Source organism: Seriola lalandi, unplaced genomic scaffold (assembly GCF_002814215.2).
Source record: "Seriola lalandi dorsalis isolate HSWRI2012SDOR001 ecotype SW California unplaced genomic scaffold, Sedor1 jcf7180002054888, whole genome shotgun sequence".
NCBI classification, from domain to species: Eukaryota; Metazoa; Chordata; class Actinopteri; order Carangiformes; family Carangidae; genus Seriola; species Seriola lalandi.
The window spans coordinates 46,318-65,241 of NW_019525440.1; the positions used below are offsets into that span (position 1 = coordinate 46,318).

The 18,924-nt window shown below is 44.6% G+C and overlaps 1 protein-coding gene across 3 annotated transcripts in view; it reads left to right on the forward strand.

The window, feature by feature from the left end:
* lsp1a (lymphocyte specific protein 1 a) overlaps positions 1-18,924 on the forward strand; it is a 36,724-nt gene that overhangs the window by 3,957 nt on the left and 13,843 nt on the right. The window contains exons 2-7 of one of the 3 annotated variants that reach the window (XM_023429142.2): positions 9,613-9,759; positions 14,481-14,868; positions 15,843-15,973; positions 16,215-16,452; positions 16,837-16,974; positions 18,015-18,058. In XM_023429142.2, coding sequence (XP_023284910.1) covers positions 9,613-9,759; positions 14,481-14,868; positions 15,843-15,973; positions 16,215-16,452; positions 16,837-16,974; positions 18,015-18,058 — 1,086 coding nt within the window. Of the gene's footprint in view, positions 1-9,612; positions 9,760-14,480; positions 14,869-15,842; positions 15,974-16,211; positions 16,453-16,836; positions 16,975-18,014; positions 18,059-18,924 lie in introns of all 3 variants that reach the window. The other 2 variants (XM_023429141.2, XM_087180088.1) reach the window with 2 other exon arrangements.

The window sequence follows — 18,924 nt, forward strand, 5'->3', positions numbered from 1 at the left end:
GGGCTGAGTGGTTAGGGTGCGTACGGCGTGGGCGCAGATGCTCGGCTGGCAGGACTTCTTTCCCACACTAGAAATATTTCCTGTTTCTAAATAATAACGGCCAAAACGTACCTTAAAAAAAACTAGAGTCACCTCCTCGCGGTCGTATCCCTCCGCCACAGTTTCACATCACATCCCTGTTTATCCGGAGTCGTATACAATATGAACCATTTGTGTGAAATTTTGTGAGGTCACACAGACCTTTGATCTTTGACCTTTGATCACGAAAACCGAATCACTTCGTCCTTGAGTCCAAATGAATGTTTGAGCCAAATTAGAAGAAATTCCTTTGAGGATTTCTTGCGATATCGCGTCCACCAGAATGTGACAGGCGTACAACCTGAAAACAATATGGCGGCCATCCTGAATATATTTCAACGAGTACATGAAGTCGCAGTATTAAAGTAGTTTTCCATAGGTAGTACAGGTTCTCATGTGGGCTAATTATCAGATGTGCTAACGAGTAGCTCCCTCTGTAAGTTCAGTGTCGCTGATTTAATGAACAGGATTAAATGAATTGATTTAAAGGAGTGACTGACGTGTCAGCTACATCACAAACATCTTCCGCTCTTTGCTGAATACTTTCCCAGCTCCTCTGGACTCCGGGAAACTTTCAGGACTCCGGCCTCTTCACCTTCGCTCTCTTGGTTGTTCTTTTGCCGCTTGTCATTTTTGGCCATTTTAAAGACGAGAGTAGATCTTCAGATGCAAATCACACACTGGGTTTATTTTCTCTGGTATCGAAGAGGGATGCCCCTCGCTGCGTGTTTGTGGATTTGGGTTTGTTTAGGTTCACACTGGACAAATACAAGAGTCTGATGCTGCGCTCGCTCGCTCCTCGGCGTCCACGTCTTTTAAACTTCATCCAACATGTCCGACGTGTTTGTTTGTTTTATTGCTGACTCCGGCTGCACGTTTCTTCCCCCGTCCTTCCAGTAAAATCCTCAGAGCAAACAGGCCACTCAAACTTCAGGGATCGGGGGGGGGGGGGGGGGGGGTGGCAGACACCCAGACGTGCAGCCATAACATGGTGTTTACTGTCTGCTGCGGGTCTCAGGGGGGTTTGTTGGACTTCTGGCCTTGACAACTGGTGTGTGACTGCATGCTGGTCTCTGCAGCGTCCAGGACTCAGACAGCTGGTGATCGGCACTGTGCTACTTCTCTCCTTTAAAATCAGGATGAGTTTCTTCTTCTGTCCCCGATCAGGGAACAAAGCGGCGTCTGATTAAAATGTCTGAAAGTCAGAGATGAGGGGAAGAAGTCGTTTTGACACATGGTCCAGGTCTGGGCACCTTAAAACATTCAGTTCAGGAGTATGTGTTATTAAGAAAAACTAAAGCAGATATCTTATTGTGGACATTTACATTTAAAGTCAGATGTCTGGTAATAAAACAAGCTGTCAGGTACGTGGCTCAGTGCCGGCACAGCCGGCTCTGTTCTGGCTGCGGAGCATCAAATGTGAGCCAGCTCTGGTCCACATATGGCTGCCAGATTTGGGCCGGTAGTCCGGGAGTAAACTGTATCCGAAGCCTTGGAAGCTTTACGGCAAATTGGCGCCTGGAATCGACACATCATGCGTAACGGATCCAGCGTGAGTCCAGCAGGCTGTTGCTCTGGACGGTTTGTGTGTTTCCTCAAAGAGCTGCAGTGACGACGTCCATGTAAAATGTCTGAAATGTGTAAAATCATACAGAAAGTCCCAGAAACATAATATGACGTCGTTATTGTTGTGCTAACCTTGACATAACCTCGCTACTAAACAGCTCACTCTGCTGCTGCTGCTGCACAAAACACCTTAAGTTTTCTACTTCAGTCTGACTCCTAAGGTTGAATTTCTCCTCAGCTGAGGGAGTTACTGAAGGGTGTTGCACAGAATCTCTTAAAAAGGTTTCCTTAGTTAAGGAAAAAAGTTGAGGCATCTGCAGCAGTGAAAGAGATTTCACAGCGGTAAAACTCTACTGTTTCCACGGAGACCGTTGATTTGCTGCCATTAGCGCTATACCTGACTGGAAGTACCATTTGGCATAAAACCGTAAAGCGATCATTAAGCTGCAGAAAGTGGAAGGATCCAACTGTAGATGCTCGGACGAATCATGAAGTGACCGTGATGAAAAGTCAGTTCCTCTTCGTTAAGGGCGTCTCCCTCTCTTCATTTATTACTCGACCATGTTGCAGTTAAGACGGAGTCGGAGGCGCCTTTAGTTTTTTATCCTTATTTTGGTCGCTAAGGTCTTTTGTGCAACGGTTTAACTGACTTCAAGGGATTGCTTGACTATAAAACTAAGATAAGGAAAAAACCTGAAATACTTACGTGCACGTTTTAAGTGAAGCTTGAGGAGAAGATTTAAGGGTGTTTGGGCAACTGTTTTTATTTGAAGGAACCTTAACTTCGACTTCTTTTAAGGTGTTTTGAGCAACTGGCTCATGTTTGGACCGATGTGATAAAGTTAATGTCGATTTTCAAACTTTCATTTTCTTCATTTATTACTCGACCATAAAGTCGAAGGCACCTTAATTTTTTTTCCTTACTTTGGTCACTAAGGTTGAACTGACTTTAAGTGACTCCTTAAGTATAACCTTAAGATAAGATGAGGAGAAAACCTTAAATAATTAAGTGAACATTTTAAATAAACCTTACAGAGAAGATTTAAGGGCAACTATTTTTTGTTAATGAAAACTTTAACTCAGACTTATCTCAAGGTGTTTGGTGCAGACTCCTCAGAGTGAAGTGATAAAGTTAACGTCCATTTCCAACCTACTGTTCAGTGGCGGGGACGTCGCAGCAGCTGTGATAAATCAGTCAGTGTGAATCATATTCAACAAGCAGCAGTTTGACTCTGAGCAGGTTGAAGCCCCCGGCTCCTTCCTCACAACTCGTCTGGTGACTCCACTCAGTTTTTTTTTTTTTTTCTGGGAAGTGGCGTCTCTCAGTTGTCGTGTCAGTGATTCAGTGCCCTCCGCCGCCCCGACTTGTCTCAACACAACAGTGACTTCATCTCACAAACGTCTTCCCACCGTCCTCGTCTGTCCCGCGGAGCCTGGCTGGCTTTCAGGCTGAAAGGAAACCGTGTTATTATTGTGTCATTCAGCCGACTCATCCAGCCGATGACAGCATGTGTGCTTACAAAAGAGCAGATGAGGGTTTAATGCTTTCAGCCGCTTCTTTCCTCCTCACAGAGGACGGCTCCCTCTTTCAGCCTCGTTCCGGTGAAACGTTGCCGGACAATAAAGTTAAAGCCCGGGACAAGTGCGGGCAGATAGAGACCAACACTGTGTGGTTTAGTGGCTCTGTTGGCAGGTGGTGCAGCTTTCATCTGGTTTGTGGGGATGTGTGTCGTGTTTCTGGTTGTAGCTGTCGGTTGCTTCTAATTTCGGTGATCACAGAACTGAGGGCTTCTTTTTCTTTCATAAAATCTTGTGCCACAAATCTGTTAGCAACCAGCTGTGTCTCCAAAACACTGGAGAACTTGTTTGTTGCTTAAAGAAACAGTCCAACGTTGTGGGAGCTCATTTATCACGTATCATGTCGTGCTCTCCAGAGTCGGACGAGAAGATGGATATTAGTTTCTCTGACGTCTTCGAATTACTCTTTTTGACCAAACAACCCAAAGATACTGAGTTTATTATGATCAACTGACACAAAGAAAGCAGCAAATCTATTAATTCATTGGAAGCTGCAGTTGTTTTTTTGGCAGAGAAACTGTTGTCATCCATCACAAGAGAGAAAATCCACCTACCAACAAATCCAGGTCTGTCAGATTTACATGTTGGAGCTTGTCTGTTCAACAGGTGTAGAAGTATGAGACTAGAACTGAGCATCAGTCATAGGTAATCTTTTGTTAAGATGCGAATACATTTTCAGGGTGTCAGGTAACTGTAAGAGGAAAATAAAAATTATTTATAACCCTGCAGTAACTTTCTTTGGCCACCTGGGGGCAGTGAAACAAAATCGCAATGTGGCCAAAGTGCAATATCAAAATCGTTTTTTCTTCAGTGAAAATAAGATGCAAAAATCACCATTCCCACTATATTCGTGACTCGCATCGCATACGTAATATCTGTAAAAATAAATGCTAAATAATAACTTGTCTAGTTTACAAATCTTTGTTTTTCTGTTTTGCGTTCAGTTTTCTCCTTCCTCTTGTCCATTGGTCACAGTCATTGTGAGATGTAGCTTCACTGATAAAACACAGCTACAAAATCCGATTTAAAAACTTTTTTTTTCTTATTTCAGAAAGCAAAAAGATTTTTAAAGAGTTTTTAAATATCCACAGGAAACACTTTTCTGTTTATAACCCATTGCTCCCTCATGTTGAGCTCAGAGCTCAGGTGTGTCTCCTGTCAGTCACACCGACCTCCGGGGCTGAAGGACACTTGGTGTCGGCCGCTGTCTGAGGAGACGTTCGGGGAGGCAGCGTGCTCAGTCTTGCCTCTGGTGTCAGTTTACAGAGAAACAACAAAACTGAGGAACAACAGAAAAACCTGCTCGACGCCCAACCGCTGACAAGAGAGAGAAAGTGTTCAGTGCATGTTGTTGCAATTGTCTGGAGAGGCAACGTAACCCCGACACAGTCCAGGCCAGATTTCTGCCCTGCTGCGATGATTAGACGACACGAGGAGGAGAAAGAAAAAAGAAAAAGACTTGGTTTTGATAAAACACAGGATGAGAAGGAGGAAGTAAAGCTGCCGGTAATCCCAGCACTTTAAAATCACTCAGAGAGGGGATTAATCATTTGGTCCGAATCAGATGTTTGAGCCGGTGCCAGGTATGACTGAATCCCACAGCGCTGATTACAGAAAGGAGACGTAATGAGAGGGCAGAGGAGGCAGAGTTTAACTCAAACAGATTTCAACACCCCTGCTCTCTATGACGACTCAGAATAAACTGAGAGACCAGGAACCAGCGCCGGTTCTCATACACCACCTCCGCTCCACTGTCGGGGCTCACACCGTCCTCCACATGCTCACGGCTGGTTTAAGGTCACAAGTTAAGTAAGATGGAAATAACAACAGATATTCATGGTGCTTTATTCATTTCTCATTTCATTTCCCCCATGAATCCATCGTCACACTTTCTCCTCGTCAATACAGGAACATTTCCACATCTAATCCAAGTGTTAGGCAACTTTTTGACGGTTAGCCTACATTACTGCTCACTCATGTAAAAATTCAAAATACTTAAAAACTTCAAAATAAACAGCAGATCTGGAAGAATCTGATGCATAAATATGTTACAAATAACTGTAGTCTGCAAAAACATAAACACAGTCAATGAAACTGGCTAATAACTATAAATGGATAATGTTTTATTCGTATTCATTTTCGCTTCACATTGTGAGCTCAGATTCTCACTGGATGTGTGGGGAGTGGCATAAGCATTGAATTCGTAGGTCTAAGTGTAGTTACTTAAATACCAGAGGAAAGGCTTTTATTCTGAAAGTCAACTGACACAGTGACTGCTGCTCCACACATCTCCAACACAAACACTTGGCTCCACCCGGCCTCTATCTATCAGAGTTTTTCTGGGTCACATCAGAGAAACACCCAGCTGACACACATCCAGATGTGCACCGGCCTCTCCACCTCTGCCCCCTCACTCACTTCCTGTCCGCTCGTCCTCGCCTGCCCACAGGAAGCACGGAGAGGAGGAAGTGAATCTGATGCTGACGCCTGCAGGGCTAATGTAGTTGCAGATATTTTCGCTGATCCCTGTAGGTGTGGAAAATGGCTGCGCTCCGTCGGCCTGTTTGTTATGTCGTGGCAAAGGCCGGGAATCACGTTTAAATGGCGTGCAGGCGCCATGTGAGGCGGAAACATCTGGCTTTTTAGCAACATTGGTCGTAGCCTCGTTAAGTCTTTTGTTTACTCGCCGTAGAGTCGTTTTTTCAAAGACTGCATAGGTGGAAAACGTGACGCAACCTCGATCCAGCACTGTGTGGATGGATCACACCTTTGACCTTTAACCTTTAACTCAGTCTCCTCCAGCTGCAGAAATTAAACCTGCATTTCAAACAGTTGCACCTTTTGAATTGTTGGTCGTTTCCACACTGACATCAGCGTTTGTGAGGCGGCTGCGGCTCAGGAAGTAGAGCGGCTCGTCCGCTAATCAGAAGGTCGATGGTTCGATCCCCGGTTTCCTTCCAGATACTGAACTGTGTGTGTGTGAATGTGGCATGTAGTGTAAAGCTCTTTGAGTGATCAAGAAGACCAGACAAGTTCTGTATAAGTCCAGTTCATATTTAGACTGATTATTTTTGCATTTATTTAGAAAAACAACCAAGAAGAAGAAACGATAGGAAAAAGCTGAAGCTGAAGAACTAGCTAGAGTAATGGAGGGAGGTGAAAAGGTGCAGGAGATGAACAGAAAACATGCTGACGAATTTCATCATCGCTGAACAGAACTTTTGTTCCGGAGTGTAAAACCAAAGCAGCGCTGAGAACAAAGAGGAGCTGGAGTTTGTTCTTGTATCTGCCGAAGGAAGGACGGGGGAGTCCGGGAGGAGGTGACGCTGCAGCTCGTAACTGCATAAAAGCTGTGAAAATCTGTGATGATGCTGAGGGGTCAGAGGTCACAGTGAGTCCCGTCTGTTAGAGAGCGCAGAGGGACGAGGAACAGATGCATGCCGGGAGCCATTAGGGGTCTATTAGTGACCCAGAAGCCAAATTGTGAGTTTAGTAACTCGATACCTGAGCGACCACATGAAGCTTATTGACCCGTTAGTCCTCCAGAGGCTGGAACAGGACCCACATCAACACAGACCAGGACCAGGTTTAACTTCTGGATCGTCACTGAGCCTCACATCGGCTGTCTCTGATCACCAGTATCACAAAGCTGGTTATTAACTGTTCCTATGGAAACAATAAGATCACATGACCAGACTAAGAAGCTGCAGAAACACTAGAAATCATTTCCAAATATTAAAGTGAGGCTAAGGACATAAATGAGTCCGGTAATTAGTGAATTGGTGGTAATTATGAACATGTGATGCACATAAAAAGTTAAATAAATGACTGTTTGTGCTGCCAGAGCAGAGATGAAGAGGAAAATTAGTTCATATGTGACTGAAATGTTTATTTATAATCATGGGGAATATTTAACAGTGTGTGGATGATGTTTCTAATAAAAGACAACAGAGGGTTTAGTGCAGCTATAATCACGTCTTTATTTACTGAGTGGAAAGTCTGAAACTGCAAAAATGATTCCACTGATTTATAAAAAATATCTGTCACTCTTTATTGTTAATTGTAAACAAAGCGATCTGATTGGTCTGTGGTCGGGCTGTTGACCAGATTTTAACCTGCCCTGGATCGGCTCTGGTTACCATGGTGATCAAAAATCTACGTAGGTTTTCACGCTGGCAGACTTCTTCTCTCGTGTTCACGTTTGTCCTCATGCAAGCGAAACAGAAGAAACATTTCTACATCCAACAAGTTTAAACAAAGGTCTCAGTGATGATCTATAATCCGGACGCAGTTTTTCCAGATGAGATGAGTTTTATGGAATTAGGTGAACTCCAAACCACAGTTACAAAGCATAAATAAATTAAAGTCTTTTAGATAATGTTTCAATAAACATTAAACTTTAACTAAACTAAACTTTAAAGACTGAAGTCTTTGATCACAGAACTGTGACAGAATAATAACTGCAAAAGGAAAAAAAGTTGATGTATTTTCCCGTACGCAAAAGATAGATATGTACATATAAATTAAAATGTGTAAAAATTCTATATGAAACCTTGTAGAAATTTGAATAATTTAATATACATAAACTTACAGATTTGTATGGGCTAGACATAAATGTCAATATATGAAATTGTTCCAATTTCTAATAGGTTTCATTTATAACTTTTACGTAAGTGTTTTTATTTTATATGTACATTTATATCATATATGGAAATTCTATGTGTATATATATATATATATATATATATTTTACATTTACATGTGGGGGAAAAAAATCCCACAAATTATCAAAACCCACCAAAACAAATTCTACCCACTGGTGGAAAACCGTCCAATCAGGGATGTTTAAACCAAACCAAATTTATAGATCTAAAAGTTGTTTTTTCATTTTTCTATATCACTTATTTAAGAGTCTTATCTGTCCAGAATAAAACAAACAATGAAAATGTGCAACAAGAGTCACGTCTCCACTTACGACTGAGGACCAAAGCTTCCAGTGTCGGTGTAAATCAGGGCGCGTTCACGTTTGGCTCGTCGTCTGTGGATAAATAAAGATTAACGGTGTTTGTAATAAATACAGTGATGTAATGGCGACACGAGGTGAGGAGCACATGTGTTTATCCTGCACATAAACAGCCCAGTGTCACTTCTCTTCCGAGGCTCGGCAGATGTCGGTCTGGCCGGAGCTCAGCCTCTTCAACGGCTTCACACACGCTTTTGTTCGGGAGGCCTGAGAGACGACGATGAGTCAGGGATCTGTGTCGTCGGTTACAGGATGAATGTTTCTCATTTAAGGCTTTTATTGTTTCCTAACCACCAGTGCTGAAGGAAGTCATCTGTGTGGAGCAGTTTCACATGGAAAAGTCCAGAGTTTAAGTGATTAGTTCTGTAAGTTTTCAGCAACGTGGGGGATTTTCTGTTTGAGGATTGTCACTGATTTCATCCACAGAATTACAGATATGAGGGTTTTCCTCTCATTATTATAGCGCTGAAAGAAGAAAAGGTCAATCCACCATAGACTGTAAATAAAGATGGTTGTAGCCTCCATGGTGGCACCTATAGAGTCGTTTTGAAACTCAGAGTGAGCTGCTCCACCGTCGCCATCTTGGCAGCGTCTGACTTCGCCTATAACTCCTAGCTGATCCAAAAATGGTCAAAGAGGAGGGGGTGTGTGTGGAGCTGAGATGTGGATTCATGTCTGTTTGTTGCTCACCTACCTGTCACTCAAAGAGGCCACGCCCTCAATTCTCCAAAACTTTAGTCCTCAATAAAATGTAAACAGGTGAGTTATATAAACAGGTGTCATGAAGGAGGAAATCAGCTCTAGAGACCAAAACAGTTTTTGTACCAGGCTGTGAACATGTTGATTTCTGCTGTAAAGTTGGACATTTTAACAAGGGAGTCTATGGGGACTGACTCACTGTTGGAGCCAGACTCTGGTGGTCGTTAGAGGAACTGCACTTCATTTCTCAGCCCGGAGGTTGGCGCTTGGTATCCGAAACATTTTTACCGTCGGATTTTTTATTTATATCGATGTAAATTAGATATTTTGTGGTTCTGGACTGTTCACAAAACAAGATATTTGAAGATGATTGATTGAGAAGATTGCCAGGTTCATCGATAATGAAGATTATTATCAAACAGAGAATAATCATTCTGATCAGTAGTAGGTTGTTTGTCAGTATGGAAGTAGGGGAGAACTGGAAGAATGGAAAATGGATGGAAGTCTTGGGTATAAACAGTATTTATGAAAATGAAGGCGAATGACAGTAATCCAGTAAAACAGTTGAATTTTACTTCAGTACAGACTTGGAATAAACAAACTCTTTTTTGTTGCTTCACCCCTTCGTTAACCACGGCGTGTCCCCCCTCCCCTCCCCTCCCCTCCAGGCTGACGGCTCAGAGGAGCATCGAGGACGCCGAGGAGGCGGAGAGGGAGCGTCGCCGAAGAGCCCGGGAGGCTTCACGCCGGAGGAACAGCGGCTCGACGCCCGGAGAGTCGTCGCCGGAGAACGGGTCGCCAACAGAGGAGAACATGTGAGTCCAGACCCGGACCCAGACTTTGAGAGGGTTTTCACACCCGACCTATTCGGTATGGTTCCACGTTTTAGTTCTGCAACCTGACCACATGAAAAGGTGGATTCTGGTCCGGTACTCAGACCCACATCTGATAAGACTTATGCTTTTAGATGTTTTATTACAGAAAATGTTTGAAGCCCATGAACAAAATATTAATTCTGTATTTTATTGATGAATTATAGTGAAAATAAATGACTCCCTTTTTTGCTGAGGACCCCCAGGAACCCCCTCAAGGACCCCTGGAGGTCCCCGAACCTCACTTTGAGAACCACAGATCTAGCTGCTTTTTGGATCTCTAAACTCTTCAGTGTAAAAAGTGAAACTCCAACCTTGTAGATGTGACTTGATTTCACTGGACATTATTGAATGAGTCTTTGCGGCCTGAACAGTCCTGGTCCTGGTTCTGGTTCTGGTCCTAGTCCTGGTTATGGTCCTGGTTCTGGTCCTGGTCCTGGTCCTGGTTCTGATTCTGGTTCTGGTCCTGGTCCTGGTCCTGGTCCTGGTCCTGGTTCTGGTTCTGGTTCTGGTCCTGGTCCTGGTCCTGGTCCTGGTTCTGGTTCTGGTTCTGGTCCTGGTCTTAGTTCTGGTTCTGGTTCTGGTTCTGGTCCTGGTCCTGGTCCTGATCCTGGTTCTGGTTCTGGTTCTGGTCCTGGTTCTGGTTCTGGTCCTGGTCCTGGTTCTGGTTCTGGTTCTGGTCCTGGTCCTGGTCCTGATCCTAGTTCTGGTTCTGGTCCTGGTCCTGGTTCTGGTTCTGGTTCTGGTTCTGGTCCTGGTCCTGGTTCTGGTTCTGGTTCTGGTCCTGATCCTGATCCTAGTTCTGGTCCTGGTCCTGGTTCTGGTTCTGGTCCTGGTCCTGGTCCTGGTCCTAGTTCTGGTTCTGGTTCTGGTCCTGGTTCTGGTCCTGGTTCTGGTTCTGGTTCTGGTTTTGGTCCTGGTCCTGATCCTGATCCTAGTTCTGGTTCTGGTTCTGGTCCTGGTCCTGATCCTGATCCTAGTTCTGGTTCTGGTTCTGGTCCTGGTCCTGGTCCTGGTCCTGGTCCTAGTTCTGGTTCTGGTTCTGGTCCAGGTCTCATGCTAAAAGATGCAAATACAACAACAAAGCGTGTCTGGATTCCTGGTCCATGCGATCATGGGAACGGAGGAAGTTATTAAGTGCAGAACATTATTCACTCTCTCACCTCGTGTCCAGCCACTTCCTGTACGAGCTGCTAACTGTGTGACTGGATTTTATTCGTTTTTTTCTGGTGATAAGTGCGAGTTTAAAAGTTTGTCATCAAGTTTCCCTGTTGTGCTGCAGCGTCGCTTTCCCTCCTCGCTGGTTCACGTTTCCTCACGGACGTCTGGTTACATAAAACAAATGTTTCCATTGGGAAAAGCTGCAAACAAGCTCTTCCCTCCCCCGTTGTGTTGATGTGAAGACCAACACACAGCTGCCTTCTCATTACGCGACCTCCAAAGAATGTTTACTGCAGAGCATCTCGAGGGAAAACCACCGCCGCGTCAGAGCCCGCGGCGTCTCCGTCGACTTATAATCTCAGAAACATAATTACAGCTCGCACCTCCGACACCTTCGCCTCCGTCACATCACAGGCTCAGCTGGTCTCAGGCGTGAGGCAGCTCCGCCGCTGGGCTCTGTAATTGAAAGGCTTTTCTGTTGGTGATGTAATGCTGTTTTGAAATCCCTTCTTGGTAAACTTGTGACATGATTTCCTGCCTCAGGGAAGGTCGGAGGTCAAGTTTGAGTGTACAGATGTTGGTCAATCCTAGAGGTTTTTTTTTAAAGGTTTTGGTTTCTACATCTCACCTCCAAGCCTGTTGGTTCCTGCAGAAGATTTAAATCTTTAAAAACAATAATACAATTAGTATTTGAGTGGCAGCAAAGAACAAAACACACCAGGGTTTTTAGTAGGAGACTTTTTGGTATTTTTTTTTTTATATATAGGATTTGTTGACAAGAAGAAAAATGTAAGATGTGTCCTAATTCAGAGGCCGCATAGCTAGGCTAAACCAAAATGAGACGGCCTTCTCCGTTACTGTTGTAAAGCGTGGCTCCTGTCGCTTAGCAACCTTGACAACGCGTAACTTTTTTTCACAAAAACAGGTTTTAAGGCCCTTGGTTTTTACCAGATGTACCGTTAGCTGGTAAACCCAGTACCTCTATTTAAAAGTGTAAACCTCGCGCTCTCTGTCCGTGTTGTTCGCTTTCATTACTGGGACGCAATGAATCTTGGGATAGTTTGACAGCCTAGTCGCATCACTGTGACGCAATCAGTCTTCAAATGCAGCCGAAGGGATGTGTTTTAACGTCAACTTGATTTTCATTTCCAAACAAACTTTAACGTCTGTCCGATGTGACAGCGATGTCCAGTGCCAGCTGGGGAGATGGAGTCACAACATGGTTATCTTAGCTTAGCATAAAGATTAGAAAATGCCTGTCTCTGCTCAAAGCTACAAAACAGAAATGTAAAAATCACAGTTTGTGTTTTTTAAGTGAAGCGAAATGAAACATGAAAGTTTGTATCAAGTTAAAATATTGTCTTAAAATAATCTATAATATATGTTTATGCACTCATTATATAGTAACTGCTGGTATGAAACTGAAGCTCATAATGGTTTGGTTTTGAAAAAGTTGATATGACAAAACAGAACCGCTCGTTAAGGCTGATTAGCTGCCGAGAGATCAGGCAGAGTCTCCCATCATGCAGCGGGGCCTGCGCCGGGCGGAGTGGCCGGGCATTTTAATCATGTGGGGAATGCTGAGTGAATTCCTTTCTGCCAGCTCCTGGAAACACAAAACACACTTTGATTACTTAAAATCAGCAGGGGGGGAACAGAGGGAGACACTGTGCTAATGACTGGAAAGCTGTCTAATGAGAAGTTTAATTAATCAACAATCGGTTAACACTTGAATGGAAGTTTGAAAGATTTAACTGCAGGCCTGAACCCGACCCGGTAAAGAATCAGATTTTTGAGGGTCAATGTCGGGTCATTTTTATCGTGGTGAAGCATTGGGTTCCGGTCCAGTTCAGGTTTGGTTTTCTAATGTAATTCATGAAGAAATTTCTATATGTACAGCAAATTTATAACCCACTACTATTACACAGTTGGGGCCATTAAACCACTGCAGAAGAGGAAGACGCAGCAAGATGAGGTCGTTAAGTCTGAGCTCAAACGATGGAAAACCATGTGGAAAAAAAGTTTACGGTTTTCTCTTCGCTCCACAGATCTGATGTTTTTGTTTCGCCATTGATGCGACGTATCGGTTCTTCTCTTAGTCTCTTTCCGTTGTGTTTAGTTTTTTATTGAAAAACCAACTTTTCCACCTCAGCAATGATGCATTAGTGTGGTGAACTAATGGATGGAATAAGGAGACGTTTCAGGAAATGCCCAAAGCTTCCACGTGTTTACGAAGCCCTCGAGCAGCGGTAGCAATTACGACTCTGGTCCATTGGGAGCGATGGAGGAAATGGGGGGCGTTAATGTACAGCCTCTACATCCAGGATCTGGATGGATGGACGGGTCAACAAAACAAAACATCAGACCGTGACTCCGGAGACCACCATTCGTTTCCAACCAACAGTCAACGTTGGTTTCTCTTTGATTGATCCGTAACCTTAACCCCGAGAAGTAACTTTAACCAAATTCATGATCTTTTCCCAACACCAACCATCTGTACCTGAATCTAACCGGACTTTCACCATAGTGGTGTCACATCATAAAACAGATTTGCTTCTCCAACACTGGTTTCTAACAGTCTGACTGTCATTTAAACCAAACTTCCTGTTGGAAATAAAGCACAAATATCACCCCGACTCTCCGGTTGGTGTCAGGTCTCATATTCGGCAGGACCAGTGATGCAGGTCAGGTTCAACAGGGTTGGGTGGTAAAGATTCAGGTCCAGGCTGAGTCTCAGTTTTAGGTCTCGCAAAACTGCAATAGGTCACTAGGTAGGTTGTCATTTCAATGGAAAACATTCATATCTTATTAATAATACAAATTATTTTTACTCTTATGGTGTCAGAGGACTGGAGGAGTCATCTCAGCCAACACCCTGTAATCTTGTATCTGACATTATACAAAACAAAACTGCAGATATTAGACCAACCTGACGCCCATGTTTTAAATAAACTCTGCAAACCAAACATGTAGACGAGTCCCAGACACATTGCTGCATGTGTTTCTGGCCAGTCTCCATTTCCTGTTTTCACGGGGCTGTTATTTCAGCTGAACCAGACGCTGCTCATTCATTCATCTGTCTGCTGCGCTCTGCTGCTAATGACTCTGTGATCACACAAGCTGAATATGCCACAGTGTGGACGCACCGACCTAAAGATCGATAATGGACATTTTTATTCTGTAATTCTTTGCCATGATTCCAGGTTATGTTCACGGACTTTGCTCACTGTTATTTGTCCGTCCTGGACTGACACCCCCCCCCCCCCCCCCCCCCGGTCTAAGCCTCTGTTTACTGAAGGACTCGAGGCCTTGTTACAAAAATCATCTAATGCCTTTTGACGGACAGAAGCTGAAATACGCTCCTACAGTGAAAATCAGACCTCCTGTCAGATCACCTGTAGTTGTTACATGAAACCTGTGACACCTGCCGCTGTCTCACATCAGTCAAACTTTGTCAGTAAGCCGCCCTGACCGCCCTGTCCCGTCTCGCCCTTCCTCCTCAGGTACGACAGCGACCTGAAGCCGAGCGGCTCTCCGTCTCTGGAGGAGGACGAAGGCTTCAGCGACTGGACTCAGCGCAGAGAGAGACGGAGGCAGCAGCGCCTGCAGGAGCTCAGCCAGGGCGGCGAGGAGGACGAGGACGAAGAGGAGGACACGATAAACAAAGCTGCGCCCGCCAAGACCGTCCAGGCCTCCGTCACGTCCTCCAGCCGACTCCTGAGACAGGAGCGGCAGGGGACGGACAGGGCCAGGATGGAGGTGGACAGAAAGAGGGAACGTGAGGAGGAGACGGTTCGAGCCGAGAGGGCGAAGAGGGAGGAAGAGGAGAAGAGGAAGAGGGAGGAGGTGATGACCAAGAGGAGGGAGGAGATTCAAAGGCCAAAAACAGAGGTAAGGCTTCCTCACCAAACAACTGAGCCGTTTAAGATTTTAATAATTCAAGAAAACGTCAGACTCATGTCCTGAGTTACTGGAGACAAGTTCAGCATCATTTGAGACAAATCCAAACCATGTCTCAGTCATTTCAGTCAGCTCTAAGTCAAGTGTAAGAGTAACTAGAGAGGAGTCGGTTCCTCAAGTCATTTGAGACGAGATCAAACTTTTAAATGTTCAAGACAAATCTGAGTCAGATCTAAAGTCCCAAGTCATTTCAGAGGAGTCAGAGTCAAGGGTTAGGTAATATGACAGAGTCTTAAGTCATTAGAGGCCAGACCGGGTCAAGCCTCAAGTTATTAGAGACACAACAAAGTTTAGTTTCCAGAGTGAAGTCTTGAGTCGTTCGAGACACGTTTGAGTCAAGACCAGTCCAAATCGAGGCATTTGACACAAGTCAGAGTAAAGTCTTAAAATGTTCAAGACAAATCTGAGTCAGGTTTAAAGTTTTCTGAGTCCAGTCCAATGGACAAGGACGAAGAGGACGACGAGTCAAGGGTTAGGTAATATGACAAGACAGAGAGTCTCGAGTCAATTGGGACAAATGGTGGTCAAGTCTCAAATTATTAAAGACAAGACCAAGTTTAGTTTCCAGTCAAGTCTTGAGCTGTTTGAGACACGTTTAAGTCATTCAGAATTAAGAGTTAAGTCTTACATGAGCCAAGACCGGTTCAAATCGAGTCTTAACGGCATTTAAAATGAGTCAAAGTCAAGGTTGAGTTTATTGAGTCTCAATTATTGAGTCAATTTTTACAATCAGGTTTCAAGGAGGTGAAATCCAAGTCAAGTCTCAAGTCTTTACTGCCGTCAGGTCGAACGTGAGGCCAGTAGCTAAATGTGACAGTGTTTGTGTTGAGTTTCCGGTCGCTCAGATTGTCGTATATAAGAAGAGTTCGGGTGGTGATCTGGTGTCTCTAACCTTTCGTGTGCAGGTGGAGAAAGTCAAAGTCTCCTACACGTCGAAGGTTTTCCTTCACCAGGAGCCGAAACACAGCAACGCCAGCGGAGACGCAACCAGTGAGGAAGCGACGTCATACATCAACAAGACAAAGAGATCCACCAGGTGTGTAGACCGTCGTATTTATTCTCTGATGAATACTGTTTGTTAAAATGGCGAATGTTTGACTCTCATCAGCCAGTACAGGAGCAGATAACTATTTATTTATGGGCAGGAAGTCAGAGTATCCGGTCTCAGCTTTCAGAAAGACCTTGAACACAGACCTTGGACACTGTACAGTCCAGAGTCTGGTCATAAATGAAACTTTTATTTTACGTTTAATAATTCCCTGGTGTGTACGTAGCAGAGCCACGGAGCCGGAGGAGGCGGAGGCCATCCTGGAGACGGAGCAGCGTCTGGAGAAGATCCGACGGGGCCTCCAGGTGAAGGAGAGCCAGGAGCTGGAGCAGCTGAGGCACCGACAGGCCGAGGCCGAGCAGGAGCTGGAGGAGCTGAAGAGGAGGAGGGAGGAGAGACGCCGGGTCCGGGGGGAAGAGGAGCGCCGGAGGGAGGAGGAGGAGCAGCAGCGGCTGGCCAGAGAGGAGGTGACCACGACTCATTGAAAGATTAATGTGTGAAAGACTGTATGAGGTATTGCTCAGATATCTACTCGACCAATCAGACGGGTTTATTTTAACTGAAGTATCACAGATTTCTTACTGAAAGTGGCCTGTTAAAAATCTTGTGTAAAAGTGATCTGAAAACTTTCCAGGACAGTTAGTCAAGGAGCAGTCAGTCCATACTTTTATCAAACAATGAACAAGTGTTCTGGCCTTTTAAAGACGGATAGGACAAAGATAGAGACTAGCTGGGGAAGAAAGTGGAACACGTAGCAGCTGAAGAGACGGATATTTCTCTCAGGAGTTGGTTTCCTTAATTAGAGCCGCACGGTCTCATGTAGAAAATGGGTTTTGTGCCCCTGACTCCAGGAGGAGAGGAGACGGATGAAGGAAGACATCGAGAGGAGGAGGATGGAGGCAGCAGAGAGGATGAAGAGCCTGAGCACGTCCAGCGTGGACGGAGACGAGATGTTCAGTCCCATCAGTCCCAAAGCTCCCACGCACAAGGTGAGGAACACCTGAGGAGGAGGTGCAGAGGAGGCAGCTTAATCACTTATTATACCACATCTCCTGACCTTGTGGTTTATTCAGTGACATCATATGTTGAGCAGCAGTGAACCGACAAGTCTCCATGTTAATTATTATTTTGTCTCCAGATTCAAGGACTGTTTAAGAAACTTTCTGTCGGATAAATGTGGACGGAAGACATGAATTAAGTTTTTGAACTAGAGAGAAGAGCAAACCCACAGAGTTCAGAAAGTATTATTGTGCTCACGTGGTGTGGAGAATCACAACCAGCAGTCAGCGTAAAGGCTGCGTCAGCTGTCTCCTCGCCGTCACTCACGTTTTCTGTTGTTCCTGTTCATGTTCATTTTACAATAACGATCCACAGAAAACAGCTTAGATTTAGATTTTTTACATCTTTGGATCCGCACATGCTCAGAAAATACATTTGTCTGACAGAAAATAGACTTTTTGCCCATATTTCCTGTCTGTCTCTACTTTCTCTATCAAAATAAAGGCATAAAAACTGCCCCAAAAAATAACTTTAAACAGAAGAAAATAGACTTTTGCGAGTTCGGCAGTGCACACGTGTCGGTGCAGACTCATTTCATTTGTGAGTGACAGACGTGTGGAGGAAAGCACTTCACTTGGACAGATGTGTTGACAGCCAGAGGTTGTTTTTTTTTTGATAACAAGGAACCTTGATATGGGAAATCTCAAAGAGAGACGCAGAACATCAAAGTTTTAACAGAAAAATCAAATCAGTCTCTTGTTCTTCAGGGAATTATGGGTTAAAAAAAAAAAGCACATTCCCATCATCCTCTGCTCTTGCCTTCGGAGCGCAGCTGCTCTGATGACTCGTGCAGTTTGATGAAGGCCAGCAGACCCGGCTCTGTTTGTCTTGGACGGGGTCGTGGCGGTCTGCGGCCGAACGCAGAGCCGAGCTGCAATTAGCGCACTTCAGAACCGAGGCAGCGACACGGAGGAAAACTTCCTGTGTTCATCAGAGAAATGACCTCACACTTCTTCTTCTTCTCTTCCAGATCACAGAGAGAACAGAGTCCCTGAACCGCTCGCTGAAGAAAAGGTGAATATCCCGATCAATGTCCTGATCGGTTTTACATTCAGTCTGTAACTGCTCCATGAAATGGAAATATTCTGGATGTTTTTGTGCGTCATTTTAGAAACATTCCCCTCAAATTGATGTAAATCTCCCTGGATCCTGGACCAGAGGTTAAAAACGTCTTTCAGGAGAGAGAATTAGATTTAAATGCTGAGGTTTTGTGCAGAGCAACACAACAGGCAGCCAATCAGGAAAGTTTTCTTTTAATAGACGTCTGGGACATTCATTCATTCATTCATTCACTCATTCAGCCTTTACTCAGGCAGGGTGGTCCAGAGAGAGCAGGTCACACAGGAGGGAAAACTTTTAAGACTAAAAAGAATGAGGATAAAATTGAGAAAGGGAAAAAAAGGGGCATCAATCTAAACACAGCTGTACTTTGTGCTCGTCACCTCCGTTTAGAGATTTCAGGGAAAAAACGTTTATTGATGCAAAATCTGAGTCGTACCTAAAGTAAACACTCAGAGAGGAGCCGCCGTGTGAAGCTGTGGATCAGCTGCAAGTCTCTGACATGTACGAGTAAAATGTCAAGATGCACACTGTGCAGTTTTCATCAGCTGATGGAGCCGCTGGATGATACGAGTCTGTTCACACTTTACACTAAGGTAAACAAAGACATGAGGAAAGAACAGCCTGATAATTAATGAAGCATTAATGACTTATTCCTCGCCGATCATTTCCGCTCTTGAACGTTCATCCTCTTCTCGCAGCTCAGTGTTTCTCCCGGTCAGATCGTTTCTGCTGCTGGTTAACCCGCCGCTGTCTGAGGGTAAACACTGATGGAGAGGGTCAGAGGTGACCTCTCCACCTCTCTCACTGCATCGCCCTCC